At 39.0% G+C, this 22,444-nt stretch overlaps 1 protein-coding gene across 5 annotated transcripts in view; it reads right to left on the reverse strand.

The window, feature by feature from the left end:
* The window catches only part of PRKAR1B (protein kinase cAMP-dependent type I regulatory subunit beta), a 101,615-nt gene that overhangs the window by 20,606 nt on the left and 58,565 nt on the right, over positions 1–22,444 (reverse strand). For all 5 annotated transcript variants that reach the window (XM_080556715.1, XM_080556714.1, XM_080556712.1 and 2 more), the window contains exons 6-8: positions 21,740–21,786; positions 12,472–12,630; positions 3,411–3,471 (exon numbers count right to left, since the gene is read on the reverse strand). In XM_080556715.1, coding sequence (XP_080412841.1) covers positions 3,411–3,471; positions 12,472–12,630; positions 21,740–21,786 — 267 coding nt within the window. The remainder of the gene's footprint in view (positions 1–3,410; positions 3,472–12,471; positions 12,631–21,739; positions 21,787–22,444) is intronic.

Below are 22,444 nucleotides of genomic sequence, written 5' to 3' on the forward strand. Positions count from 1 at the left end.
TCAAATTGAGAAAATGAATTTATTCATTGTGCCTTAGACTTTCATAATCACCCAGATAATAATCTTAAAAGTTGGACAGGACAAGTTGACAGTTCCCCAAGTCTGTGGTCTGATCTGCACTGCCCAGATGCTGCAGTGCACTGGAGCAGCCTAGCTGTTGTGAGATACTACTGAGATCCTCTCTTACCACATCGAAACCCAGATGCCAGAACAAGTCATGCTGTTTTTTCATCAGAGTTGCTCTCAGATGGTTACTGATGGCCTTCTTAATAAGCACTGCAAAGGTGCTAATCCAAAAGAAGACTCTTTCCCTGTGAGTGAGATCAGGAACTATCGACACCAATAGCAAGTCCCTGTTAGCACAGTGGCGGTGGAATCAGGTATAGCTCTGTAAAGTTGCACCTCTGTTTCATTTGCAGTTTTGGCCATTGGGAATGCACACAAAAGTGCAAGAGCTGTTTTTCTTTTCCTTACGCCACTTAGAGAGAAAAAAAAACTTCAAAGTAAACTTCAATAAGAAAATATTAACAGTCTATTTTATGAGTAAAAGAACTCATAAAGCCTGGCTCCTGCCCCTTTGTGTTCTTATCACCTACCTGCAGCTGCCATAAATCCCCTGTGATACCTGCCTGGCAAAAGACAGTCTGCATAGTGGCTGGTTCAGGGCTACTCACTGACCTGCTGGCTTCCTCCCAGTGCCTTTGCTAAGGGATGAATTCTACCTGCTCTGCCCTTGGGGAGAAGAAGGATGCTCATCTGTGTCTCTCTCTTCTGCCTGTTTGCATGAGAATTCAAGCCAATGAATTGTATTTGAACTTCTGTCTTTCTATCAGATGTGACTGAGAAAAGCAACAGGCTTAAAAGTTATTAAAAGAAACAGATAACACAATGATATAACCACCACAGCCTTAAAAAGTTGGGCTAAAATTCATTTACTAAATTTCTGTTGATTCTTACTCATCTCATTGCGAATCACCAAACAATTTAAGTCAAGATATGGCTTCTGACAACAAGGGTAGGTTTAAGTTGTTTGCTCAGACTCTGTCTTTCCCATTTTGTTCAATATATTGCATAGAAGTACTGTGGGAAGGTGAAAGAGTTGTTCTCTAAAATCGAAAAAGCCTTCTGGCTGAGCTCAGAAGAGCAGACTGGGCCCGACAAAGCCAGACCAACGTGGAAAATGCACAAAAGGTAAATTTTGCTGGACAGTCATCAAATCAGTTGCTGGACACACATACATCTCTCTTCATATTTTTACGCACTTCCTGTTGCACTTTGAGAAACAATTATTCCTAATATTTTTTCCACTTATAATCACTAATGCACTTTCCTGGTATATTTATGGCCTTTGCTGTAGAAGCATTAATATCAAAGTCCGAGCTCACATTGTCAATGCAACATTCAAAAGTGCTCTGTCTGACTAAAAATAAGCATAAAACTCTTTCATACAGACTAGAGTAGGCTTTTTCTTTTTCTTTTTTTTTTTTTTTTGAGAAAGAACCCAGCAATTAACAATGAAAAGAAAGAGTCCCTTTAAACTTTTTCTTCAGTTGCCTTTATGAAAAATTCAAAGCTAATTCCAGCTCTAGTCACGAAGTGTCTCTCTTTTGTCCAAAGGAATTGTACCACTACAAATACATTGGTTAATGGTTCCTGCAAACAGAGTATGATATAGAAGTTTGTACATGATAAAACTCTTAAAGTTTTAGTTGCAGTGTTAAATTCAAACATCAAATAAAGTAGACCTTTTTTTTTAATTTCTAAAAGGTACATACAAATTCACGGCTTTACATTTAATTAAAAGCTGGAGAAAAGATTTAAATGGAGTAGTTGTATCTCCTTAGATAAGCAGCTACTGATAATCTAAAAAATCCTTAAGATTTAAAAATATATATATTCTTATAATTATATACCTAGTTACAGACACTAAGCCTTGAAAAATATGTGTATGAAGCAGGTAGAGGTTTTTCCAGTGAGAAATCGCCAAGTTCTGACCACAATAATGCATGAGGTGAAGTTGACTTCCCAGTACTCTGTTGAGATTTCTAAAATACTTTGCAGTTTTCCAGCTGTCACCTACTATTTAGACATGTGAAATAGATCCTTAAACACTTCACCTAAATTCTCACAGATCCTGAAATGATGTGTTATTTTGTCCGGTGCTTTTCTGTACTTAAAAAAGGTTCAAATCTTGAAGTCCTTACCCATTTTTTACTGAGATTGAAGAACCATACTACAAACTAGGATACAATTATATGGCAAACCGCATGTTTAAGGAAGCGCATCTTTGAATAACCTTTCTACTCTGAAATTGTTTTGAGATGTCTCATTGTTGTAATTGCTTCCTATTAGTACAGGTGCAGAGATGTTTTTTTTCTTTAAATACTCATTGTAATTTAGTATAATTTAAGCTTTTAATTTAGAAAGATTTAAATTAAGCATAAAAGAAAGCATTTAAATGATGAAAACTTCATTAATAAGTGAGTAATACACTTGGCCTTACTTTAAGCACACAAATATAATTGAAAATTTCATGCATAGAACCTCTCAAAAGTTCAAATCTATTTTCATCAAGACTCTCTCATATTTCAGGTACCCAAGCTCAAATCATAGAGGAATACAATAAACATGAAATAAAGTGTTTAAACAGTAATACAAGTACTTTAATTATATAGGAAATTAATCCTCAACTGTTTTTTTCAAAATAGCCCTAGTAGAAACATGATGGCTCTCCTACAGAATCAACGTTTCATTGTACTGTCTGACACTGTCCTCGTTATTATAAGTTTTGTTCTCCTAATGGTGATTGATTGGTCAGGCATTATGGGTTTGTTGTTTTTCCTACTGAAGGCCATCAAGAACATGTCCGAATTTTGTGGCTATCACATTAATCAAAGGGAAACAAAATCCAAGGACAAGAAGCTAAACAGATGTTTTAAGAATGTGAGACAGAGGCTGTAAAAGACAGAAGAAAAAAAATCAGTCCATTTTGATTTGTGAGGGTAGTTTGCTTAGTGCACATAAATACAGTATTCTTGCAGGAAAAAGCTTCTCACCTGTCACCTGAAAGGATGTAACTAGACTTTATGATAAATTCATAACTCTGTACTGCTTTTTCTTCTATCTATATGCAGTTCAGTAACAGCAGCTACTGAAAGGTTACGAGTGCATGCCTGTTGGCATATTTAAGGAAAGATTTGCCCTTAACATAAATGCTCAGTGCTTATTAAAGAATGAGAAAAACAAGTCCTAAAAAAGGGCCCTTTACACTTTCTTTCCTTAGGAAATGATGCAACTATGAGATCTCCTGTTTGACCACCATGGCTTTCATCATGCCATCGAAGACCAAAATTCATTCAGCCAGCATGTCTAACAGAGGAACTAACACACAAGTCCAAAGGGCAACTGACCCAAAATGGAGACCTTGCTCAGGAATTCTTCATACATCTTCCGCTTTCTCAGTGTGCTGCCCTGTTATTAAAGGAGAGAGAAAAAGAAGGTAGGACATTACACAAAGTATTTTTGTGTTTTCTTCCTACAGCTGCTTTTTTTTTTCCCTCCCCTTCCAAATCTTAAGCATAGCCAGTATAAACAGCCTAAGGCAAACATTTCCCCATAAAATGTCTGGGCAAGTTGTATTCCTGATAAGCAAAGACAGAAGGAATCAAATTCAACCCTGGTGTAATTTCACTGACTTCACTGGTGTTACTGGACACCAAGGGTGTATTGTATCCATTATTTACAGGCACTCATTTAAAGCCAGAGCTTCATCAATTAACTGTTTAGCTAATTCAATATGTATCTTGTTACCAATGAGGCCCTACTAGAAGGGAATTTACAAAGTAGGATAAAACATAAAATGCCCCCTCATGGGTCCCACTGTTTTAGGTCAGAACCTCTTTCGTGACAGGAGTGTTTGTGTGCAAGCCTTTGTTTTTATCTTGTACAATGTTGTATGTACTGCTACAGCTGAGCAACCTATTCATATTATTTTTTAACAAGATTTAAGTGTGTTGGAGCAGACAATCCATCAATGTATGTGCAGCCACCAGCACAGTCATTCCCAATTTAGTAAGACTTTTTATGTGACAAATTACTGAGAAAACTTATGCTTACGTGAAGTCTGATCACCACAGAAAGGCACTCTTAAGCAGTCATTCCAGAAAACATTATTGTCAGAGATTCAGTTATAAATAAACACAATGCAACTTTACCAAGACAAAAATTATTAATTAATCTATAACTCCTTCAGGGACACAAGCGACTGGAAAAGAAACCCTTCCCAGGTACCAAAGAGGAATTCCAGGGTCTTCCTTGCTACCCTATAGTTTACTCTGCCATATGACAGCCCACATCATTTCTGTCTGGATAAATTCTTAGTAGATGTTGAAGGTTGTCTTGTGCCTGCTAGTCAAATCTACAAAGCAGGAGAACAGCATAAAGATGATGGTGCTCATCTTCCGAAGGAAAAGGAAATGAAGACGGCATTCATTCACAGGCCAGAAAGAAAAAATCAAATGTCAGTGTCTGCTACAGAAAAAGACACTTCTCTACTCCTCCTTCTCAAAGGGAGCACTGGTAAGTGCTGGAAGCAGAGAAAGTGAGGATATACAAAGGAAAATTAAAAGAAACATTTCACCTGTTGCCATTAAAGCATTCAGAAATACTTGGGAAAGGCCAGTGGATTCAAGCACAGTGATATAGCTAAGCAGTTAGCATTGTCCCTCTTCCTACACGCACTGTTCAGGTGGGGCCTGGTCCAACAACCAAAAGAAAAGGGACTTCTTCCACCAAATTCAGCAGGCTGTGGCTCCAGCTTCTAGCATGAGCATCAGCAGACACTGCCGGGTGCTCTCTTCTCCTGGGCCACCTCTGCTCCAAAACAGCCTCGGCACCGTCAGAAGCTGCTGCTCCTCCCAGGTCTCTGTGGATCAGCAGCAGCCACCAAGGTCTCCCTCCTTTGCACCCCTTTCATAATTTCCGAGCGTGGTGCTGACAGCTGGCCTCTCAGAGATAGCATCACTAACCCTTGTCTGACCTCTCTGTCTGACAAACCTGGTTCTCAACCTCAGAGGCCCCTGGAGCATTTGAAGTGCCAAAAAGAAAAAAATGAACTTCAAACAGGGGAGGCTCTGCAAACCACGCCAAATCCTGACAGCTCACCATGAGACAAAGAATGGAAAACTGGACACTGCACAGTTGTTGCTTTCCTCCCTACAATCGAGTGGAAACTAGACCAGCAAAATTGACAGCTGTGGAAAACCAGATTGGTGGTTTAGTGCGATGGGCCGGGGCACCCAGGGACAGATGTGGAAAATGCTTTTAAAATGACTGTGGACACAGATGAATTTTAAGAAGCAGTAATCAGCAGCCATAAGTGCCGCCTGACCACAGCTTTGAGTATTTAGAGACGCAGACAAGACCCAGGAAGGTAGGAACTGCTGGCATCCCGGCTGGCCCGGAGGGCAAGAGCCCATCACTTCCTGCAGGACGATGGGTGTGTTAGCTCTTGGCTAAACTAAGAGCTGAGGTGCACAATTCACCATGAAGAGAAGTGCATAAGCAAAATAGAAGGGGAAAGAACTAATTGAATGTGCTATTATCATTACCTGTATTGTGGTATTATCTGTATTGTGTATTCATTATCTCAAACCTCAACTACAATTGGGACTCCTCTTCATGTATAACTTAAACATCCCATGTCTCTAAATGATACCACTGACATAGATAAGGGAGAACAAAGCCTGTTGAAGAACTAGTGGGTGAGGCTTTAAAATCCTATTTCCCAGCATATGCAGTGAAATCCAAGGTGATCCAACTAATGGCTCACAATTCAGCCTGCAGAATGGCTCCTTCCAAACCTCCATCTCTCCTTAAGGAGACAAACAACAGCCTCCAGGTTCCCAGGAGCCACCTGATAGCTGAGTTTCATCTCACTGTGCCAGGCATGCAATGCATCTCTGCAATTTGCACAGCATGAGGCTGGTTCCCAGTCAGCACAACTGGATCCCAATTCCTCTTCCAGAAGGAAGATGTCTAGCTCACGCTCGAGCAGGGGCCAGAACATCGCTTTATTTTTGCTTGTGTGTGTTTTCCTGCTCAAGCTTTCATAAGCATGAGGGGAAGAGATTTTGGGAGAACACTAATATAAGCTAAAAAGAAAAAAAAAAAAAGAAAAAAACAGCAGTAGAATTCTTATAAGAAACCAAAGCATGTTCTTATTGCCATTGGTATTGATCTTCTTTCCTCCCCATGTAACAGGGAGAACACGCTGACTGCCTACTTTCTCACCTTCCTCCATCAGCCCAATATTACCCTCTCATTCCCCACCATGCATGCAGTGTTACCTAACTCCTGATTTCCCTTTTATACTTGCTTCATTTGGTCTAGCCACTGTAGCCATGAGGCCAGGAGTATGAATACCACGTAACCTCTTCTATTACCCTTCAAGTAGTCTCTGTAGAAGTGTGAACCAGCAATCTCATTGGGATATGTGCTAAGTCTGATCTTATGCAGTATTTTCATGGTTATTCTAGAAGCACCTACAAATCAGACAGTAATAATATCTGCAGACTAAGAGATAACATGAATGCTTCCCAGGAGAGGAAAATAACAAGAGTGGATCTAGAGACATTAGAAATGGAAGCAAAAAATAACAGAATGAGCTTCTGTTCAGAAAATATAGCTTAAAAATACAAAGGAAAAGAGCTCCAAAACACAGATATTTGAGGAAGGGAAGAAAACTGGAACACAGTAAAGCTGAAAGAGATTGACAGATAGTAGAGGAGAACCTGGTTTGCAACATCATCCTGCAACAAGGCTAGTTTGGTCTGTATACCCAAAGACATCATTCAGGAATGAAGTCCCATCTCCATGGCTCTGATGTGACTGCGCCTGGTGTGTTACACTCTGCGTGGGTACCTCTTCTCCACAAAAGTGCTCCAAAGCTGAACCAAGCCTGAAGAACCGCTAAAACACTTGGGGAGAGCTGATAAGGAAGGAGCAAAACAAATTCAGCCTGTATAGGTTAGCTCAGCACTGGGATCATAGGTAAACTATTCTCATAGTTAGCATGCATGGTTCTAAAGTTTTTAAGCAGATAGTGATAATCACCTACAGATATATGACAGAAAGATAGGACATTTTAATACAGCATAATTTGACATAACTCAAAGTAATAGGGGAAAATCAAGAAAATCTAATTTAAGATGAATATCAAAGAAGTTTTCCCAACTTCAGATTTATTCTCTTGCAGAAAAGCTCCCCAAGGGAAGCAGCAGAAATCTTACTGCTCGAGCCAGATAAAAACAATAGTAAATGTACATGAATAATTCTGTACTGGCAGGGTTCTTGATGGCATGTTCTAAAAAGTCTTTATTACTTCTGCTTTTTCTAACCTATTAATATCTTCTTATTTCAATAGTCACTGCTTCTCCCTCTCCCCACTTTCCTTTGTTCACTTTCTCCCCAATTCTGAGCTGTCAGGCACAACCTCATCTTCCTAAAGACGGTGGTTCTCACTAATTATGAAGAGTCATTAGTATTCTAATCTGCAGTGCTCCTCCCCGAAACAGTCACAAGGAGAAACGAGATCACCTGCATTTGCCAAATCCACCCAGCAAAGAGCTCAAAGCCATTTTTAGGGCCATTTAACATAGCAAGCACTGGCCTTAGCTTAGGCAATACACAGGCTCTGAAAAATGAATGCCACAGAGATTACAGTGGGTCTTGTTGAACAGGACTAATGCATCTATTTTCCAGCTGGCTCTTCTTCACGTCCTCTGTTTTCTTCCATTCTTCCTCCCCATTTCTCTAATCCGTTCTCTGCCCTTCTTCCCCTCTGCTCGCCTCTTTGCTTTGTTCCTCCAGCACTCTTACTGTCTTCTTTCTTGCTCCCTTTTTTTCAGCTGTGCAGATGGGCTGGCTGGAGTTGATTGGGCCCTTCCTAGAAATCTCCACCTTCAGTAAGAAGCCAAACAAATGGCTACCGAAAGGCAAAGCATGGCTCAAGTTTCAAATAAAAGAGTAATGCTGGCAGGTATGCAGCTGGCAGGAAGCGCCGGAATGGCCTTCTGGACTGCTCCAGCGCTGGTTAATCCCCATGTAAACCTGATATTGAACAATGCTTAGGGTGTACATTCTTACAGGAGACTGAAAAAAAGTCACTGAAACAATGCAATACTGGCCATCAAAACAGTACCCACAAGGTCCTGGTGCTATGATGCGCAGATGTTAGATAGAATACAGGCTCTGGATTTGCTTTATGCTTTGGCAGTCATGCAATCTACATTTTATGAAACACAAAGTCCTTCTGACTTGACTTCATCTGAGTGGAAAAAGGCACTTGCTAAAGAACTTGTTCTCAGATTCAAGCTGTGAAAAGATGGTAAAGCAAAGCCAAAATAGCATAAATAAAATGAGGCATAACATTAGGAACTGACTAACCTTGCTTTATTATTACTTATATCCCAATATTACAACTTGTTTTCTAGGAGCAAAGTTTGCCAAACAGGCAAAAAGTATTGTACGCAATGCAACTTCCCTCTCAGGGCCAGGTATCTTGGACCATGGGAACTATAAGACAGTTAAATTATCCTGAATCAGGCTCTCTTATAGAAGAAATTACAAGAAATTAATACTTCAAATTTCCTCAGTCTGGGAACTGAATTGTCTGGGGGATCAATCTGATGTTGGGATACAGACATTTGCTTCTCTGGTATTTGTGGTATTTGCTATATTTAGAATACAAATACTGTACTACCCTGGGATGTTCCCCACTCTGTGATGCTCTTGAATCCCAAATGCAAAGAAGAAAGCAGCAACATTTTAGCAACTGAATTAGATGAGAATCCTAAGGCAAAAATTCCTTTACATCTCTCCCAGAAGAACGTAAATAATTAAATATAGAATACATACATAAATTTCTGTTTGCGGATGCACACACAGAGAATATGTACATAAAAAAAATTGCAACAGTGTGAAAAGTACGCAACTCAGCACAGATAATTTTATGAAACAAATGGAACACACAGATGGGTAGATAATTTGTGAGCGTACTGAGGTGGGAACATGTTGAAGTGTTTTTTGTAATCCATCTAGTATGATGAATTACATGGTATAATACTTTGTCAAGGACTGCAGTGAAAGCCAAGCAGTTTCTCTGCAAATCTTAACAAAAAGAACTATCCCAACTTTTACAATCATCACAGCTGCTAAAACAAACTTGAATGTGACCCTCAAGCCACCAGGGTACCTAAGCTGAGACAATGAAATATAAAGAAATATATCTATTTTAACAAACTTCTTTTGGGACAGGCAAAAGTAATAAATGGATGACAACTGTAACTAAAAGCCAGCAGGAACTTTTTGCATCAGGCTTTGTCTATCCAGGAAAATGGAAAACCGAAACTCACAAACCTCCTGAGATACATTTTATTCATACCATAAACCAGTCAGTATCGATGAGACTTCTAAGTGGGGAAAATGGCACTAAGCAGAAATAAAAACCAGAGCTGACTGAATGTGAAGCAAAGAACCAAAACAGAGCCTGCAAGGAGAAATGAGGTACAGAGTCAAGTGTCTCATGACAGGATAAAATCTTTTTGGCAAGTGTGGACCTGAAGGCATGATTCACAAATAAATATTTACAACTTGAATAAAATTTCAACACTAGCTTGAGAAAAACGGGGCTGGTCATGGCCAGGAAGGAATGCAGACAAAAGAAAAAACATCATCACGGGTTATGGAAGGACTTTATCTGACTACAGACAAAAAAAAGTCTTTGGAGAAAAAGGTCATTGATTCTTTTTTTTTTTTTTTTTTTGCAAACAGGAAAAGTACTTGCAAACAGGAAATAAAAAAAAAAACACTGCTCCCTCTCAGTTTTTGAATCACCTTAAATGATATATTTCAAAAGTTATCCTAAGCGTTACTACTTCTCATTTAAAGGCAGAAGCATTTCTACATCTAAAATATCCAGCAGCTTTCTAGAAACATAAGGTTGGAGGCTAAATGTCAGGAAATAATCTTTCTGAGACTTGAAAGGCACCTACTACTGCATCTTAAAACTGAATACAGCAAAAACAGCCAAGTAACGGTGGAGTTAGCTTCAAGTAAGAAATGCGGACACTGAAACATGATGTAATTAATTCTTGGGCTTGAGGAAATGTGCAGGGAGCCACTGTAACCTGCCTCATATGAATGCACAAAGACAGACATTTCACCTACAGCCAAGAAATTATCCACACTGCACCTACAAAGAAATAAGAGGATGGCAGAATCTATGTAGTCTGGGGAAGTACATTGCTTTTGCAGTAGGCAGCACTAAAAATGGGACATTTTTAATACTTACATCAATTAATTCACCTTGCTACCTGAAATATTTCTTGTCTAAATAAGAGAATGTGACAACTATGCTTTCTGGGTATCTAATGTAATAGAATTTTAATGGCCCCAACTGTAAAGAAAAAAAAAGAAAAAGAAGAGAAAGAGGGAGAGAAAGACGTAAGGAAGTTCCGTTAAGTTAAAGGTCTCATCGACTGCAGAAGATGAGCTTGCTATGTAACGTACAGTGGCCACCGATTCACAAAATCTGTACATGAATTTGAAAAGCGGTTATCACTACACTAGAGCCAAACAGAAGTAAATGCATGATATTCAAGTGATATGTATGGCTAAAGCCAGCATTACGAACATAGCCTTTTTCCCTTGGACTTTAAGCCCTTTTAGCAAAATCCTGTCTCTGCATCAAATATGCATCTTCTGAAGCCTGCTATCAGACGGTAACGGACACATGACCAAACCCGAACTGCGTACAAGTTTGAATGACGTTAGGTTCCACTGTTTTCATCATTGCTGACACTGAAATTATGTCAAGGCTATGAGGCCTGTGAATCTTAAGCTTCAATTCCTAAACAGCAAAGTTAAAGGCAGCCATAAAAAGCTATGCTTGAAAAAGCCAAAGAACATAGGCCTTGTGCTGACATTTATTTTCCACCTACATTCCTTCTCCTTTATACCTTCAATCCTTCCTTGCAGCATGCAGGTTCGTTGCACCCATTATCCCAGACACCCCTCGATTGCATCCATGTAGGACATGGGACAAATAAGTTCAGAGTGCCTCTTAAATCTGTTAGGAAGTTCTCCTGCCCTATGGTTTAGAAATGTCTTGAAGAAAGGTCTCATTTACTACTGACTGCCTCCCTGCACTGGGAAGCATTCAAAAATTTCATCCTGCTTAATGACAAGAGAGAGAAGACAGTATGATTCTCAACATTATTCGTATATCTTGTCTTGGAACTACCAGACTGAACATTTGGGGATGGGGCGTATTTCCATCAGCTGTACTCTCCTGGATGTCAGCATGGTGTTCATTTATGTGATACAGAACCCAGACCATGAAATACAGACTGAAAAACAGTAATGTTTCATACAGACATTTAGCAGTCATCACAAGTATAAATAAAGATCATTCTTACACTCTGTTGCTTAAGAACTAATCATTTAACTGTAAAATCTACTCAATCCTTTTGCTAATTTTTCAGTTACCCATGACATCTGCTGGAAATATATATGATCTCAAAATGCACATTCCTTTATTATGCTGAGAGCATAGTATAATTTTCTTCAGATCATAATGAAACAATGCAGCTTTTATAGGAAAGTCCTATTGAGAAAGAAGCTTTACATAGAGCTGTTAATTATCTAAAAAAAAAAAAAAAAAAGAAGGAATATTTTCTGGAGAAGGAAATGATAGGCACATTGAGATCAGAAACAAACACCCCCAAAAAAGTTATGACACTGCTAAAGATAATTATCTGTCAAAGTTTTCATTATAAACACACAACTCAAGAGCTGACAGCAAACCCATAACCTAGCACACATCCCAGGTGCCCAGAAGGTCTGCTGAGCTTTGCTGCAGAGATCAGGGAGTTTGAAAGGAGCAAGGCCATGAACTGTCAGCACAGACTGCAGCTTCGCATCCTGTGATATCTGTGGCTGTGTGCTGGCTGACAAAGATGGAGGGCAGAGTCCATCTGAGGCATTTTTTTTTAGGATTTCCCTAGCATTGCCTGCCTTGAAGAGTTCATGGTACAAGTTCAAAGACCCCATAGGCAAGGGGTAGTGATGACATTTTGAGATGCACGAGAAGGAGAGGACTTGCATTAACTTAGGTGGGTAAGGGAGGCCTGAAGCTTTCATAGTTGTCAGCAGTTATTCAGGTATGAGTTATTAATAACATTATTCAATTGCATTTCTGAATCAGCATCTTCCTACTGAATCTTGTTACCTCTTACTTCACTTGATTTTGTTACTTAATATTATTGTCATGTCCTCTCTCTTTTATTTAGAAACAGAGGCTGCAGAGCTTTCTACCATCAGGGAAATCTGATCACAGAATAGAAGCACTGGCACTACAAAAGAAAGTAAAAAATACTAGCTCCATAAACAAGTCATTCTCCATGAACTTACCATTAAAATGCGTCTGTAGCTGTCTCTGTCGATGCCCCAGAGCTTGAGATCTGTCTTGGCCTTGACCGTGGCAGCCCTGGGTGTACCATAGATCAGTGCCAGCTCCCCGAAGCTACCTCCTTCTCCAATGCTGGTGACCCACTCTCCGTTGACATAAACCTACCATGGCACAACGCAAAAAGAGAAGCAAAACCAGTTTGGGGTTTTAGCTGCAGCTTTCCTCCTCCTGCCAGTTACCTAAAAAGCTATTAGCAGTTTCCTTTCTAATAGTCAATGCTGGGGACACAGAAAGAAAACAAGAGCGTAACAGTTTCCTCAGTGAGTCACAAAGAGGGCAACAACCTGCTTTGTGGACAGAATTTCAAGTTGTCTTGCTTCAGTACAATGCCGGTATTTACTCTCTGCATTTTCAGCTCCTGTGGTTAACTGGCATCGGCTTTTCCCTCTTGTGTTTGAGGCTCAGACAGTCAACAAGCAGAACTGTCACAACTTTGGCTTTTTATTAACACTGTCAAACTTGAAAGGAAGGAGATTTGTTGATACGTATAATGAGGTTTGCTGAAAAGCACCATGGCCATGAAATTAAAAACATTCAAGACAGCGAAACATCTTCTGAAAAGGAATGTTTTTTTTTCCCTCCCTAAGCTTAGTGCCTCCCACATTTAAACGTAACTATTGAAATCTCTTTCTCCCTTAGTGAAGAGTACTAAGTGCTTTGGATTTGGGAAGCTACACAAATAATTCTTTATCTGTAACTCATGCATCCGAACTTGTGAAGCAACGTCTGGCCCAAAGGCTGTTAGAGAACATCCTGTCGAAACACGGCATGGATTGATACCACTATGCACAGCATCACTCCTGGATGACACAGAATTTGAGAAGTCCTACACTTGAGTCCTATGTAAAACCTTCGCTAGAGAAAGGGGGACTTAGGCAGGTGCTTTACACTGGGCTGAATTTCTCATTGATGATACAGCTCCTGAGAGATAATAATGTATTCTAAAATGAGTATGGATTGTGTATTCTGCAGCTTGCTGCTATAAACCTACACAATAAACCCTTTTCATTCTGTTAATGTGTCAGTGAGTTTAGAGGGTAGGAAAGGCTGTGTGCATTTATCTGGTGCAGAATATGTCCCAGTCTGTTATAGGCCAACAACAGAAATCAACAAGAATTAATTTTACTTCTGTGGAAGCTTTGTGAAGAAAAATATTATGAAGAAAATATGCAGGTATCTTTGTCTTCAGCAGAAAATGATGGGAAAGGACAGGACCATAGCCTATTACCAGCTACAGAGTAGCAGATGAACAGGTTTTAAAAATATATGAATTAGAGCTGTATTCAAGCTAGGCATGAGAAAAGACGGTGACCAAAATAAATGAACTAGGGTCAAAATTCAACGAACTGTCGGTATTAATTTTACTTCTAACTTCATTTTATGATGAAAAGGCATATTACGAACTACAGCTGGAATCAATCCCAATTTATCTTCCCAATATTCAATTAAGATCTCATCTGGCTCCTACTGAGGTGAGTGAAAAGCTGTTTCGGTAGGAGCTAGATGAGGCCATGGAGCAGTTCAGCTGATCAAGGGACCTCTTGGGAAAGAGCTGAAAAGGAGCAGTATTAGCATCGCTGCTGGACTCCAGACAATGTTGTGGTTCTTTATGTTCCTGGAGCATCAAAGATCAAGGGGTCGAAATAAAGGGGGAAAAGAATCCAAAATAGGCAGGTGGTAGCAGACTGCCAAGAAAGAGCTCAAGCCACAAAAGGTGTTTGCAGCTTCTTTTCTTTGCCACTACAGAAGGAATGACACGTAGGAGAATATCACACAAGAGAATAACAACAGCGTTTCCTTTCAAACTTTTACACTCCCTGCAGAAAGAAATTCGCACAGAACATTGAATATACTTCTGATTCTCCTCAAAGATGAAACTAGAAAAAGAAGTTTTAAAAACCCTGACAAACCCAAGCATTTTCCTGGTAGGTGAAAAAAGCAGGTAATACTGTGGGTCCTGGATCTTTTTCTTTTTTTTTTTTTTTTTTTTGATAAAAAATGGAGAAATGGATGAATAGATTTAGGATTCTTAAAGGATGGTAACATAATGTATGAAAAATTTTAAACTCAGTTAATCCGTTGCAAACTTGACCACATGCATATTTGAATGTAGGGATACACTCTTACTGTGGGGTACTTCACCAGATGGACCCTGGGTTTACTACAGCTAATTCATGTCCTCAGTACAAATCTCAACCAAAGTCACAGAATCATAGAATCATTTAGGTTGGAAAAGACCGCTAAGATCATCTAGCCCAATCTCTAAGGTTGTCAAAAAAATTCCTAGGGTCGATAGGGAAAGTGTAATAGATTTTAACACATTTTGGACTACATTGTGAATGTCAGTATCCTTGATTCATTTTAGCGCACAAAAATACATGTGTTTCTGTGCGCTTTTGTGAAGAACAGTTTTTGTTCTTGCACAAGAAGCAGTTTGGTAAAATGATTTGTTAAATGCAGTAACAATTTCATTGAGGAATACAAACCAGGGTTTGAGTTAAAAGCAGAAAATAAACTCATTCCAACACCTATTTTTAAGCAGTATGGTTGACGTTTCTTTTTAAAGCATTATGCATTATGTCTGTGGCCCAGAAGGGAATTAAGCTGGTAAAACTCAAGAGAGAGCAAGTGAAGCATAGTTATTTGCTGTTACACAGTTGTTGTAAACAGAGGCTACTACAAATCTGCTCTAAGACTAATTTTACTGTCTTACTTGACAAGACTCCCCGAAAGATGTTTGACATCTAGCCTATACACAGCTTATGCAAATAGTCATTCCCCCACCCCAAGGGTGTCAGGTTTAAAGTACTCTGAAGTGAAACCAAATCATTGATCTGACAGTCTTTGGGCTCAGCATTCACTCCCCCAATAAAAATGCCATTTCCAATATCAGTCTTCAAAAGACGAAACAGATTGAGAATAACTATTGTTTTCTAAGAGGAAAACCATTGCACTTTATTCCCTGAAAAGGCCTAAGTCAACAATCAACTTTTGTCTTCATGATGATGTTAAAGTGCATTGATGATACATCACAATGCCATTCTGCCCTTTTACAGAGTTCAACTCCACAATTCCCTTTCAAATTGGTTTTTAAAAAAAGACAAGTAGTAGAAAGGAAAGTGGCTCTGCTTGTAAGGTGTAGGAAGTAAAGCTATTTTAGGCTCAGAACAGCTAATGAAAGCCAATGTTATATGGCAGCAGCTCAGATGATCTCTTTCTTTACCCTAAAAAAATACTGGGCTGAGGTTTTGGCTCAGACCATTTTAGGCAATTGGGAACTCTAACCAAAAAAGCAAGTACACAAGTGAATTATTTCTACTTGTTACTTGACCTGTTGATCACAGCTCTGTAATAGCTGGAACCTTCTTTTTTTCATGCAGCTGGACAGAAATGTGTAACTGCAAATGCCCAAATATGAGGCGGAATAAAGCCATCAGGACCACCTACTTTCCGCAGATCAAGAGTATTTAAGATTTCTATTGTTTTCCACCACGTAGTATGAGCAGTGCAATTCTTGTGGGCTTGAAAATCACGCAACTTGGTTCACTTCAGGTTTTTTTTAGGAGACAAGTGGGAAAAATTGTCTGCGAGCATCAGCGGTTCCGTTCTTCATAGGCCACGATATACATATGTGCTAACTGCGAGAGAATATGCAATGAGTCACACAATGCTCAATGTAATAGGAATGCATCTTGGCCTCATCCATCCTCCTGTTGTCTAGAGAAGCAGAATGTGACCTTACCACAGTAATATAACCATGTTACTTTGAAAGCACGTTATAACGTGTATCTCTGAGCTGTATAGGAGTGAGCTTACCTTTACTACTAAGTCTGTAATTTTGTATCACTGATTTCAAGTAGACTTTTAGCATTTTTTTTGTTGCCACTTTGTGATCTATGTGGACAATCTAATTTGTTCCAGGCATTGCAACTTTCAGATCTTAAATTCCCTCCCTCAAATCTGTTTGTAATAATTTGTGCTTTGTGTCTTGTCAAGCCTTAATATTTGTTATCCAAAAATGAAGATGAAGTTTAGTTCCTCTTGGAAAAATAAGCATGTCTTAGACATGAAGGATATTTATATGTGGGTAGTTTTCCCAAATAAAGCCAGTGGTTTATTTGTAGTACGAATGTGTTTTTCTTAAATATAAATATACTAACTTGGAGACTGCTTTCAGTATCCTAAAAATTCAAGCTGAAAACTCCAAGCTTTAAGAAGTTATGTTTAAAATTTCAGAAAGTATCCTTCCAAAATTAGAAAGGTGTCAAGCAGGAAAAACCTTAAAGATGGAAGAATTCAAACAAAAAGCGAACTATGGATTATAAAACATAACTAGTTTTAAAAAACAGCACTATTCTCACATAAACCACTATGCAATTTTCATCTTTGTATATACAAACTAGACAATTTGTATATACAAATAAGGGCCTCAAGAAGATTTGACCTACAGTAAAAAGATAATCTTATCTATTGTCCACAATATTATTTTATAGCTCCAAATATAACTTAATACAGTAAACAAAGAAGCTATTTAAGAAAAATACTGAAAAATTTTCCCTTTGATTTTCACTATACTGTATTTTGACTGCTGTTGTTTTACAAGAAGAAAACCTGAGAATGACTGTAGAAAGTTGCCATGACATTAAATAGAATGGGAAGTTGTCGGGTCTAAAAAATACAGCTGTTCTAAAATGGTAGTTGATGGTGCTTTTTAAAGTAAAAAATGTGAGGTTGTAAGATTAAAATAATAAACAGGAAGTCACTCTTATATTTAGAAGTATGGATTAGAGATTTTTGCAAGACACATACTTTAGCAGGTGCTTTCAACATCTTTACTGGAAGCTGTAATTTAAGCTCTGCCAGATACATTTTGGCATACGTTCACATGTCTCGAAGCAGAAAAGCTTCCGGTAGACAATTGACCTCTGAAACTTCAAACCTCATGCCATTATCTACCTAGTATAAACTTTATCCATAAGCGGGGCCAGGTCATGAGTTAACAATTCTCCTCAACCCTGAACAGCTAAGGAAGACTGTGACCGGTAACTTTATCATGTCCCTTCCCACCCAGCGCCTGCTTCGGTCCAATACCTTTCCCATCCTAGTTTCTAGTACCTGCTGCATTACACAAAAAATCCAGCTTCTCCCAGACCCACCTCTTCCTGATTTCTTCATTGCAACCATATTCTGGGAAGTACTGCAAAGCAGTAAGGTGATGGCTTACACACTTTTTAGCTGAGTAAGTATACAAGGCAGATGGCAAGCTGCTGAAAAGAAATGACCTGAAAATAACAGCCAGCAACCAAGAACCTTTCATGTTCAGCTCCTATGGCTTTTGCATTCTTTGAAGAACACTTTGATTTCTTTAAAGTCAGGTAAAAGAGATACCAGCATCTCTGTGGATGTCTGCTTTTATTAACTTCACAACAGTTGCCACGTAATTGCAAATCTTCTTCACTGCCATAAGGAAGTGAGATTAAAAAACCTTTTTACATAAAAAAAAAGTGCTCTTCTCCCTTGGTGCACAGTTCTTGTCACATGGGGCAGCGTGCTTGCGAACTGAGGAGTATTCTGTCTTACTGGGCTGGCCACAGTAATAACAGGAAGGAAATATACAGATACTTTAATCTGTGGATATGTAACGGGGTGCTAATACTCTAAGAAAGGAAAAGAGTTGAGGATAATGTGTTATTATATTTTAAAATATATTATTGAATCATATTTATAATTTGACTCCAATTATTTCTAAAAAAATTGGAGAATTTCTTACTTACTCTTTTGGGAGCCTATCCCAAGACTAACAGTAAATTACTTTAGAATGTTTTTTCCTAACTCAAAACGCTACTGGCTGCTTTTGTTATTCCCATTTTATTGGTAGTTTCTGTTTGTTTGTTTGTTTTTTGCTTGGTTGATAGATTTTATTTTAGTTTTGCCCTGACTTTCTTCCAGGGGATGGAAATTTTATGATGGCAACTGCGATTTCCTTTACATATATCTTTGCATGTGCACTGAAAACCTGGTTGCTCAGAGTAAATTGCTCCTTGAATCCACAGTCCGGGCATACCTGCCACTTCTGTGCAGATCAAGGAAATGATGAAAGCACAGCCTGGCCAGGGGTTAAAAGCCTCAATGCATATGCCAACCCCAGCTGAACTAGGCAGAAAATGGCTTGAGGCTTTAAGTCTCGGGGTCAATTGTCTACTCTCCAAGTAGCTTTTTTTTCGTGGAGAAGGGTGGAAGCATGCCAAAAAAGTATCTGGCAAGGCTTAAATGAACTGCAGCTCAGTTACTAGCGGTCTGGATTTTCTTCAGACAACAAGGATTTTAGCACTGCTGCCCAGAAAGTGGAAGAACTATTTTTCTGGGGAGCACTATATTTACAGAGTTGACAGTGCACACCCATGGGGGCTGGGAGCTGCCGCCTTATACACGAGCAAGTTACTGGGCATAAGCTGCTCTGCACCAACTGCCCTGCTACAAGTTTTAATCTCTGGGGGGAAAGGGCTTGTTTCCCTGCATGCTTCACAGCACAGGCAATTTCCATAAGTAACTTCTGTAGGTCCCATGGTATAGCTGCAACTTGCTCCTGGATGACTGAATATTTCTTGTGACTTCCAAAATAACTCGCAAAGGAATTCAGGGTTTTTTGGCTGAAGATGTAAGCAAGGCTTAGGAAAGAGAGAGCACCCAGCTGAGGAGATGGGACTGCAGCAGTTAGGTCCACCAGGATGAAGGAAGCAGGATGCTGAAGGAGGACATCATGATAGTTGGTCACAGAAGAGTTTGTCAAGACATAAAGAGTCAGGAGCTTTGGCTGTTCCTGGAATAAGCACAGTCAAAATGACATCTCCTAAGTCTTGTTAGGATGTGTTTGTCCCACTGCTCACGTCAGAAAACTGCCCATCCACAGATCTGGGACGTGTCAGGATGACGTTGTGGATCTTTCCACTTTGATCATTCTGCTAGCAGTTACAGGCTACTTTCAGCAATGAGGGTAGTAGGGGTTGAGAATGCTTGGGAACATGAAGGTGTAATCTACTCAAAGAAATCCAGCAATTTCTTTTTTTCTTAGAAATCTTCGGAAATCTCTCAGACAAGGCAGGAAAACTGAATATCCCGTATCTTATTTAACTGACTGGAGAACTGCAAACTAATTAGAATACAAACAGAGCTTCTGCCTTCAACTCTAACAACATAAAAAAAAGCTGTGCGCTACACTCTTTATTTAGCAAACAATGAGTGGTACTTCCTTTGTTCAGGAAAGCACTACTAAGATCAGTTAATCCTAAACATGAGTCTCACAGAAGTCAACAGGATTGCTCACCTGCTTGCTCACCAGCCTGTCAAATCAGGGGTCTAGGATAAAATTTTCAAAAACCTCTGTAGAGTTTACCCCAAGTCCTACCTTAGAAACCTCAAAGGCCCTTGAAATGTTCTGGGAAATGTAATATTATTCTGCATAAGACTTTAATGAACTCAAGAAATCATCAATTAAAAATGATCTGGACACATGTCCAGAAAGAATTTCAACTTTATTCATAAAAAACAAGCAGAACCTCTGATATACAGCTAGCATGCTGTAGTAACGGTGCTTTTGAGTAGATGTCAGGATTTACCAGGGAAGGAAACTAAGGTGCTATCTTACCTGACAGAGAATAGAGCCACTGATGCTCTAAGCAAGTGCTTCTCAACATTTGCAGAGATAAGGCCACTTTGGCCACTAGAGGCAACCACCAGTTACAGAAAATCTTCAAAGCACCTTGTGCGATGGTTTTACAAGCAGATACAAAACTAAGCCCTGGACATTTATTTTCCCCACTTTGTCAGCGCTTTGTGTGTAAAAGTGATGTGTGCATGTGGAAGATATCTTTTGCTGCAATTAACTGCAAGCGTTTTGAGATTGTTTTCTTAGGTCATTCGGACCCCCTCTGTTCCTGAGCCAAACATTGAAGAATACTTTCCTAAAGGTTTTCAGTGAAGGCAAATTGTTTTTAAAGAAGATTAATCTATAGCTTCAATAGTGCATTTGCATATGTTTGTGGGTCTGATTCAAAGCCAGTGAAGTCATTAATCTCAGTATCGGGATCTCAGTACCTAAATCAATTATTTTAAAACTAAATTTTAGCACTGTTCTATAAATATTGTTCTTTTATTTTATGGCACTGTGGATGTGGCAATGTTTGCTATTGAGACGTATGCCTGATAGGAACAGTGAGTCAGGCGGATTTCCTGAGAAGCAGCTTCCAGAGGCAGAGGCAGCATGTGAGGTTTCTCAATTCCCAACAATACCAATTAGATGGTCTCCTGACACAGAGACTTCTAAAAAAAATTACTTTTACTAAAATAACTGTAAGCCTCCTGCCTGGATTTAAAATAAATCACTTTCTCCTTTAAGTATTCCAGACAAAACTCATCTGGGCATTTGAAGAGCAATGTTGCTAATGAGCAAACCCATCCTACCCAACAACTCTTGGTAGGAAAGATGTGTGTAGAGAATTCTGTCAAATGAGAAACTTGCAGCAAAACTGCAAAAGGGTCAGTTTCATACAGTATAAATATGATAAGAGGTGAATAGATTACAATTTGGAAGGCAGTTTCAGAAGAAAGCTGCATTTCAAAGACTTGCTGATTAAACCACCACATACTCCCTTAAACACTTTGTGGTCTAACAGATCACTTTACACTTATAATAATCCTTGCTTTATTAATATGCTGCATTGTTCGTATATTTGGATCTAATTTTAAAAGCAAATTAAGGTTTCTGAGATGAAACTAGCTGCCTAAGGCTGTATCTCAATTTGGAAGAAAAAAAAAACACATGAGCTAAGCTAACTGATTAAAGAAAATATTTTCCTTATGGTTGATCTGAACCCTCGGGTGCATTCCAGCATGGTGGCCTGTTCTGCCAAAGACTGCACACCTCCAGGTGTGGTTAGGGTTCTGAAGATAATGTCATTTGCTTGTTTTTGATACCATATTTTCCTGCCTGGAATGGACAAATAAGCTAGGATGTAAAACATGCCAATTATAAAATTATGCACAAATGACTTAACACAACAAAAGCGAAGTAATGAGACCAATCCTGTGAAATCTATTTCAAGAACAAAGGAGACAGAACCACAGAACATAGCTGGATAAAGTTGTGTGCCAGTGCATAAAAGTTTATTACGCAAAATCAAAATAAGCATCAGACTGTAACTGTGTACTTACATCCACCTCGCCTTGGTCAATCACGTAGAAGTTGTCTCCTTCGTCACCTGGAAGCAAAATATAAACGGTGAATGTTTCCTGAAGGTCTGCTAAACTAGTCACTTATTTCCTGTCTCCATATTTAATTCTGTACATATTTGCACAGGTTTGTACACCAGATTACTTACAGGGAGATTCATTTTCTGAAACATCCTTGCCTACTTTCCTTCATAAATCAAAGTATCATTATGATTTCTTCCTATTAGTATTTTTCAATTGCATTAGTTTATCTGTTTTGATTGATTCAACACTTCATTCAATGTAAACAAGCAACAGGCTTTAGTATATCCTGAGGGTACTGAAGTCCTCCACAACACGCTGCAGGCATGCAGGTAAGTTGCCAAGTGTGATAACTATGATACAGCACAATGAGGTGTTGAATATTCCCAACAACTGCAAAAATATTTTCCATCTCTAATTACTCTCAGCTAGTCTGTGCCACCCTTATGCATTCTGAGCTGCGCTTTACTTCATGAATATTTTAAGTTAAGGAATGAACATTTTAATTTGAAATACTGCTTATCTACATTTAACCATAGCAGTTTGAAACCCTATAGACCTATCAGTGTGGTTTTGCTGGAGAGCTCTACATATATTCTAGAAGATTGTGAACATGTATTAGAGAAGACTGTGAACAAAAGATTGTGCCTACATCAATGAACTTAT

The sequence above is a fragment of the Anser brachyrhynchus genome (genome assembly GCF_964034855.1).
Source record: "Anser brachyrhynchus genome assembly, chromosome: 15".
Classification (NCBI taxonomy): Eukaryota; Metazoa; Chordata; class Aves; order Anseriformes; family Anatidae; genus Anser; species Anser brachyrhynchus.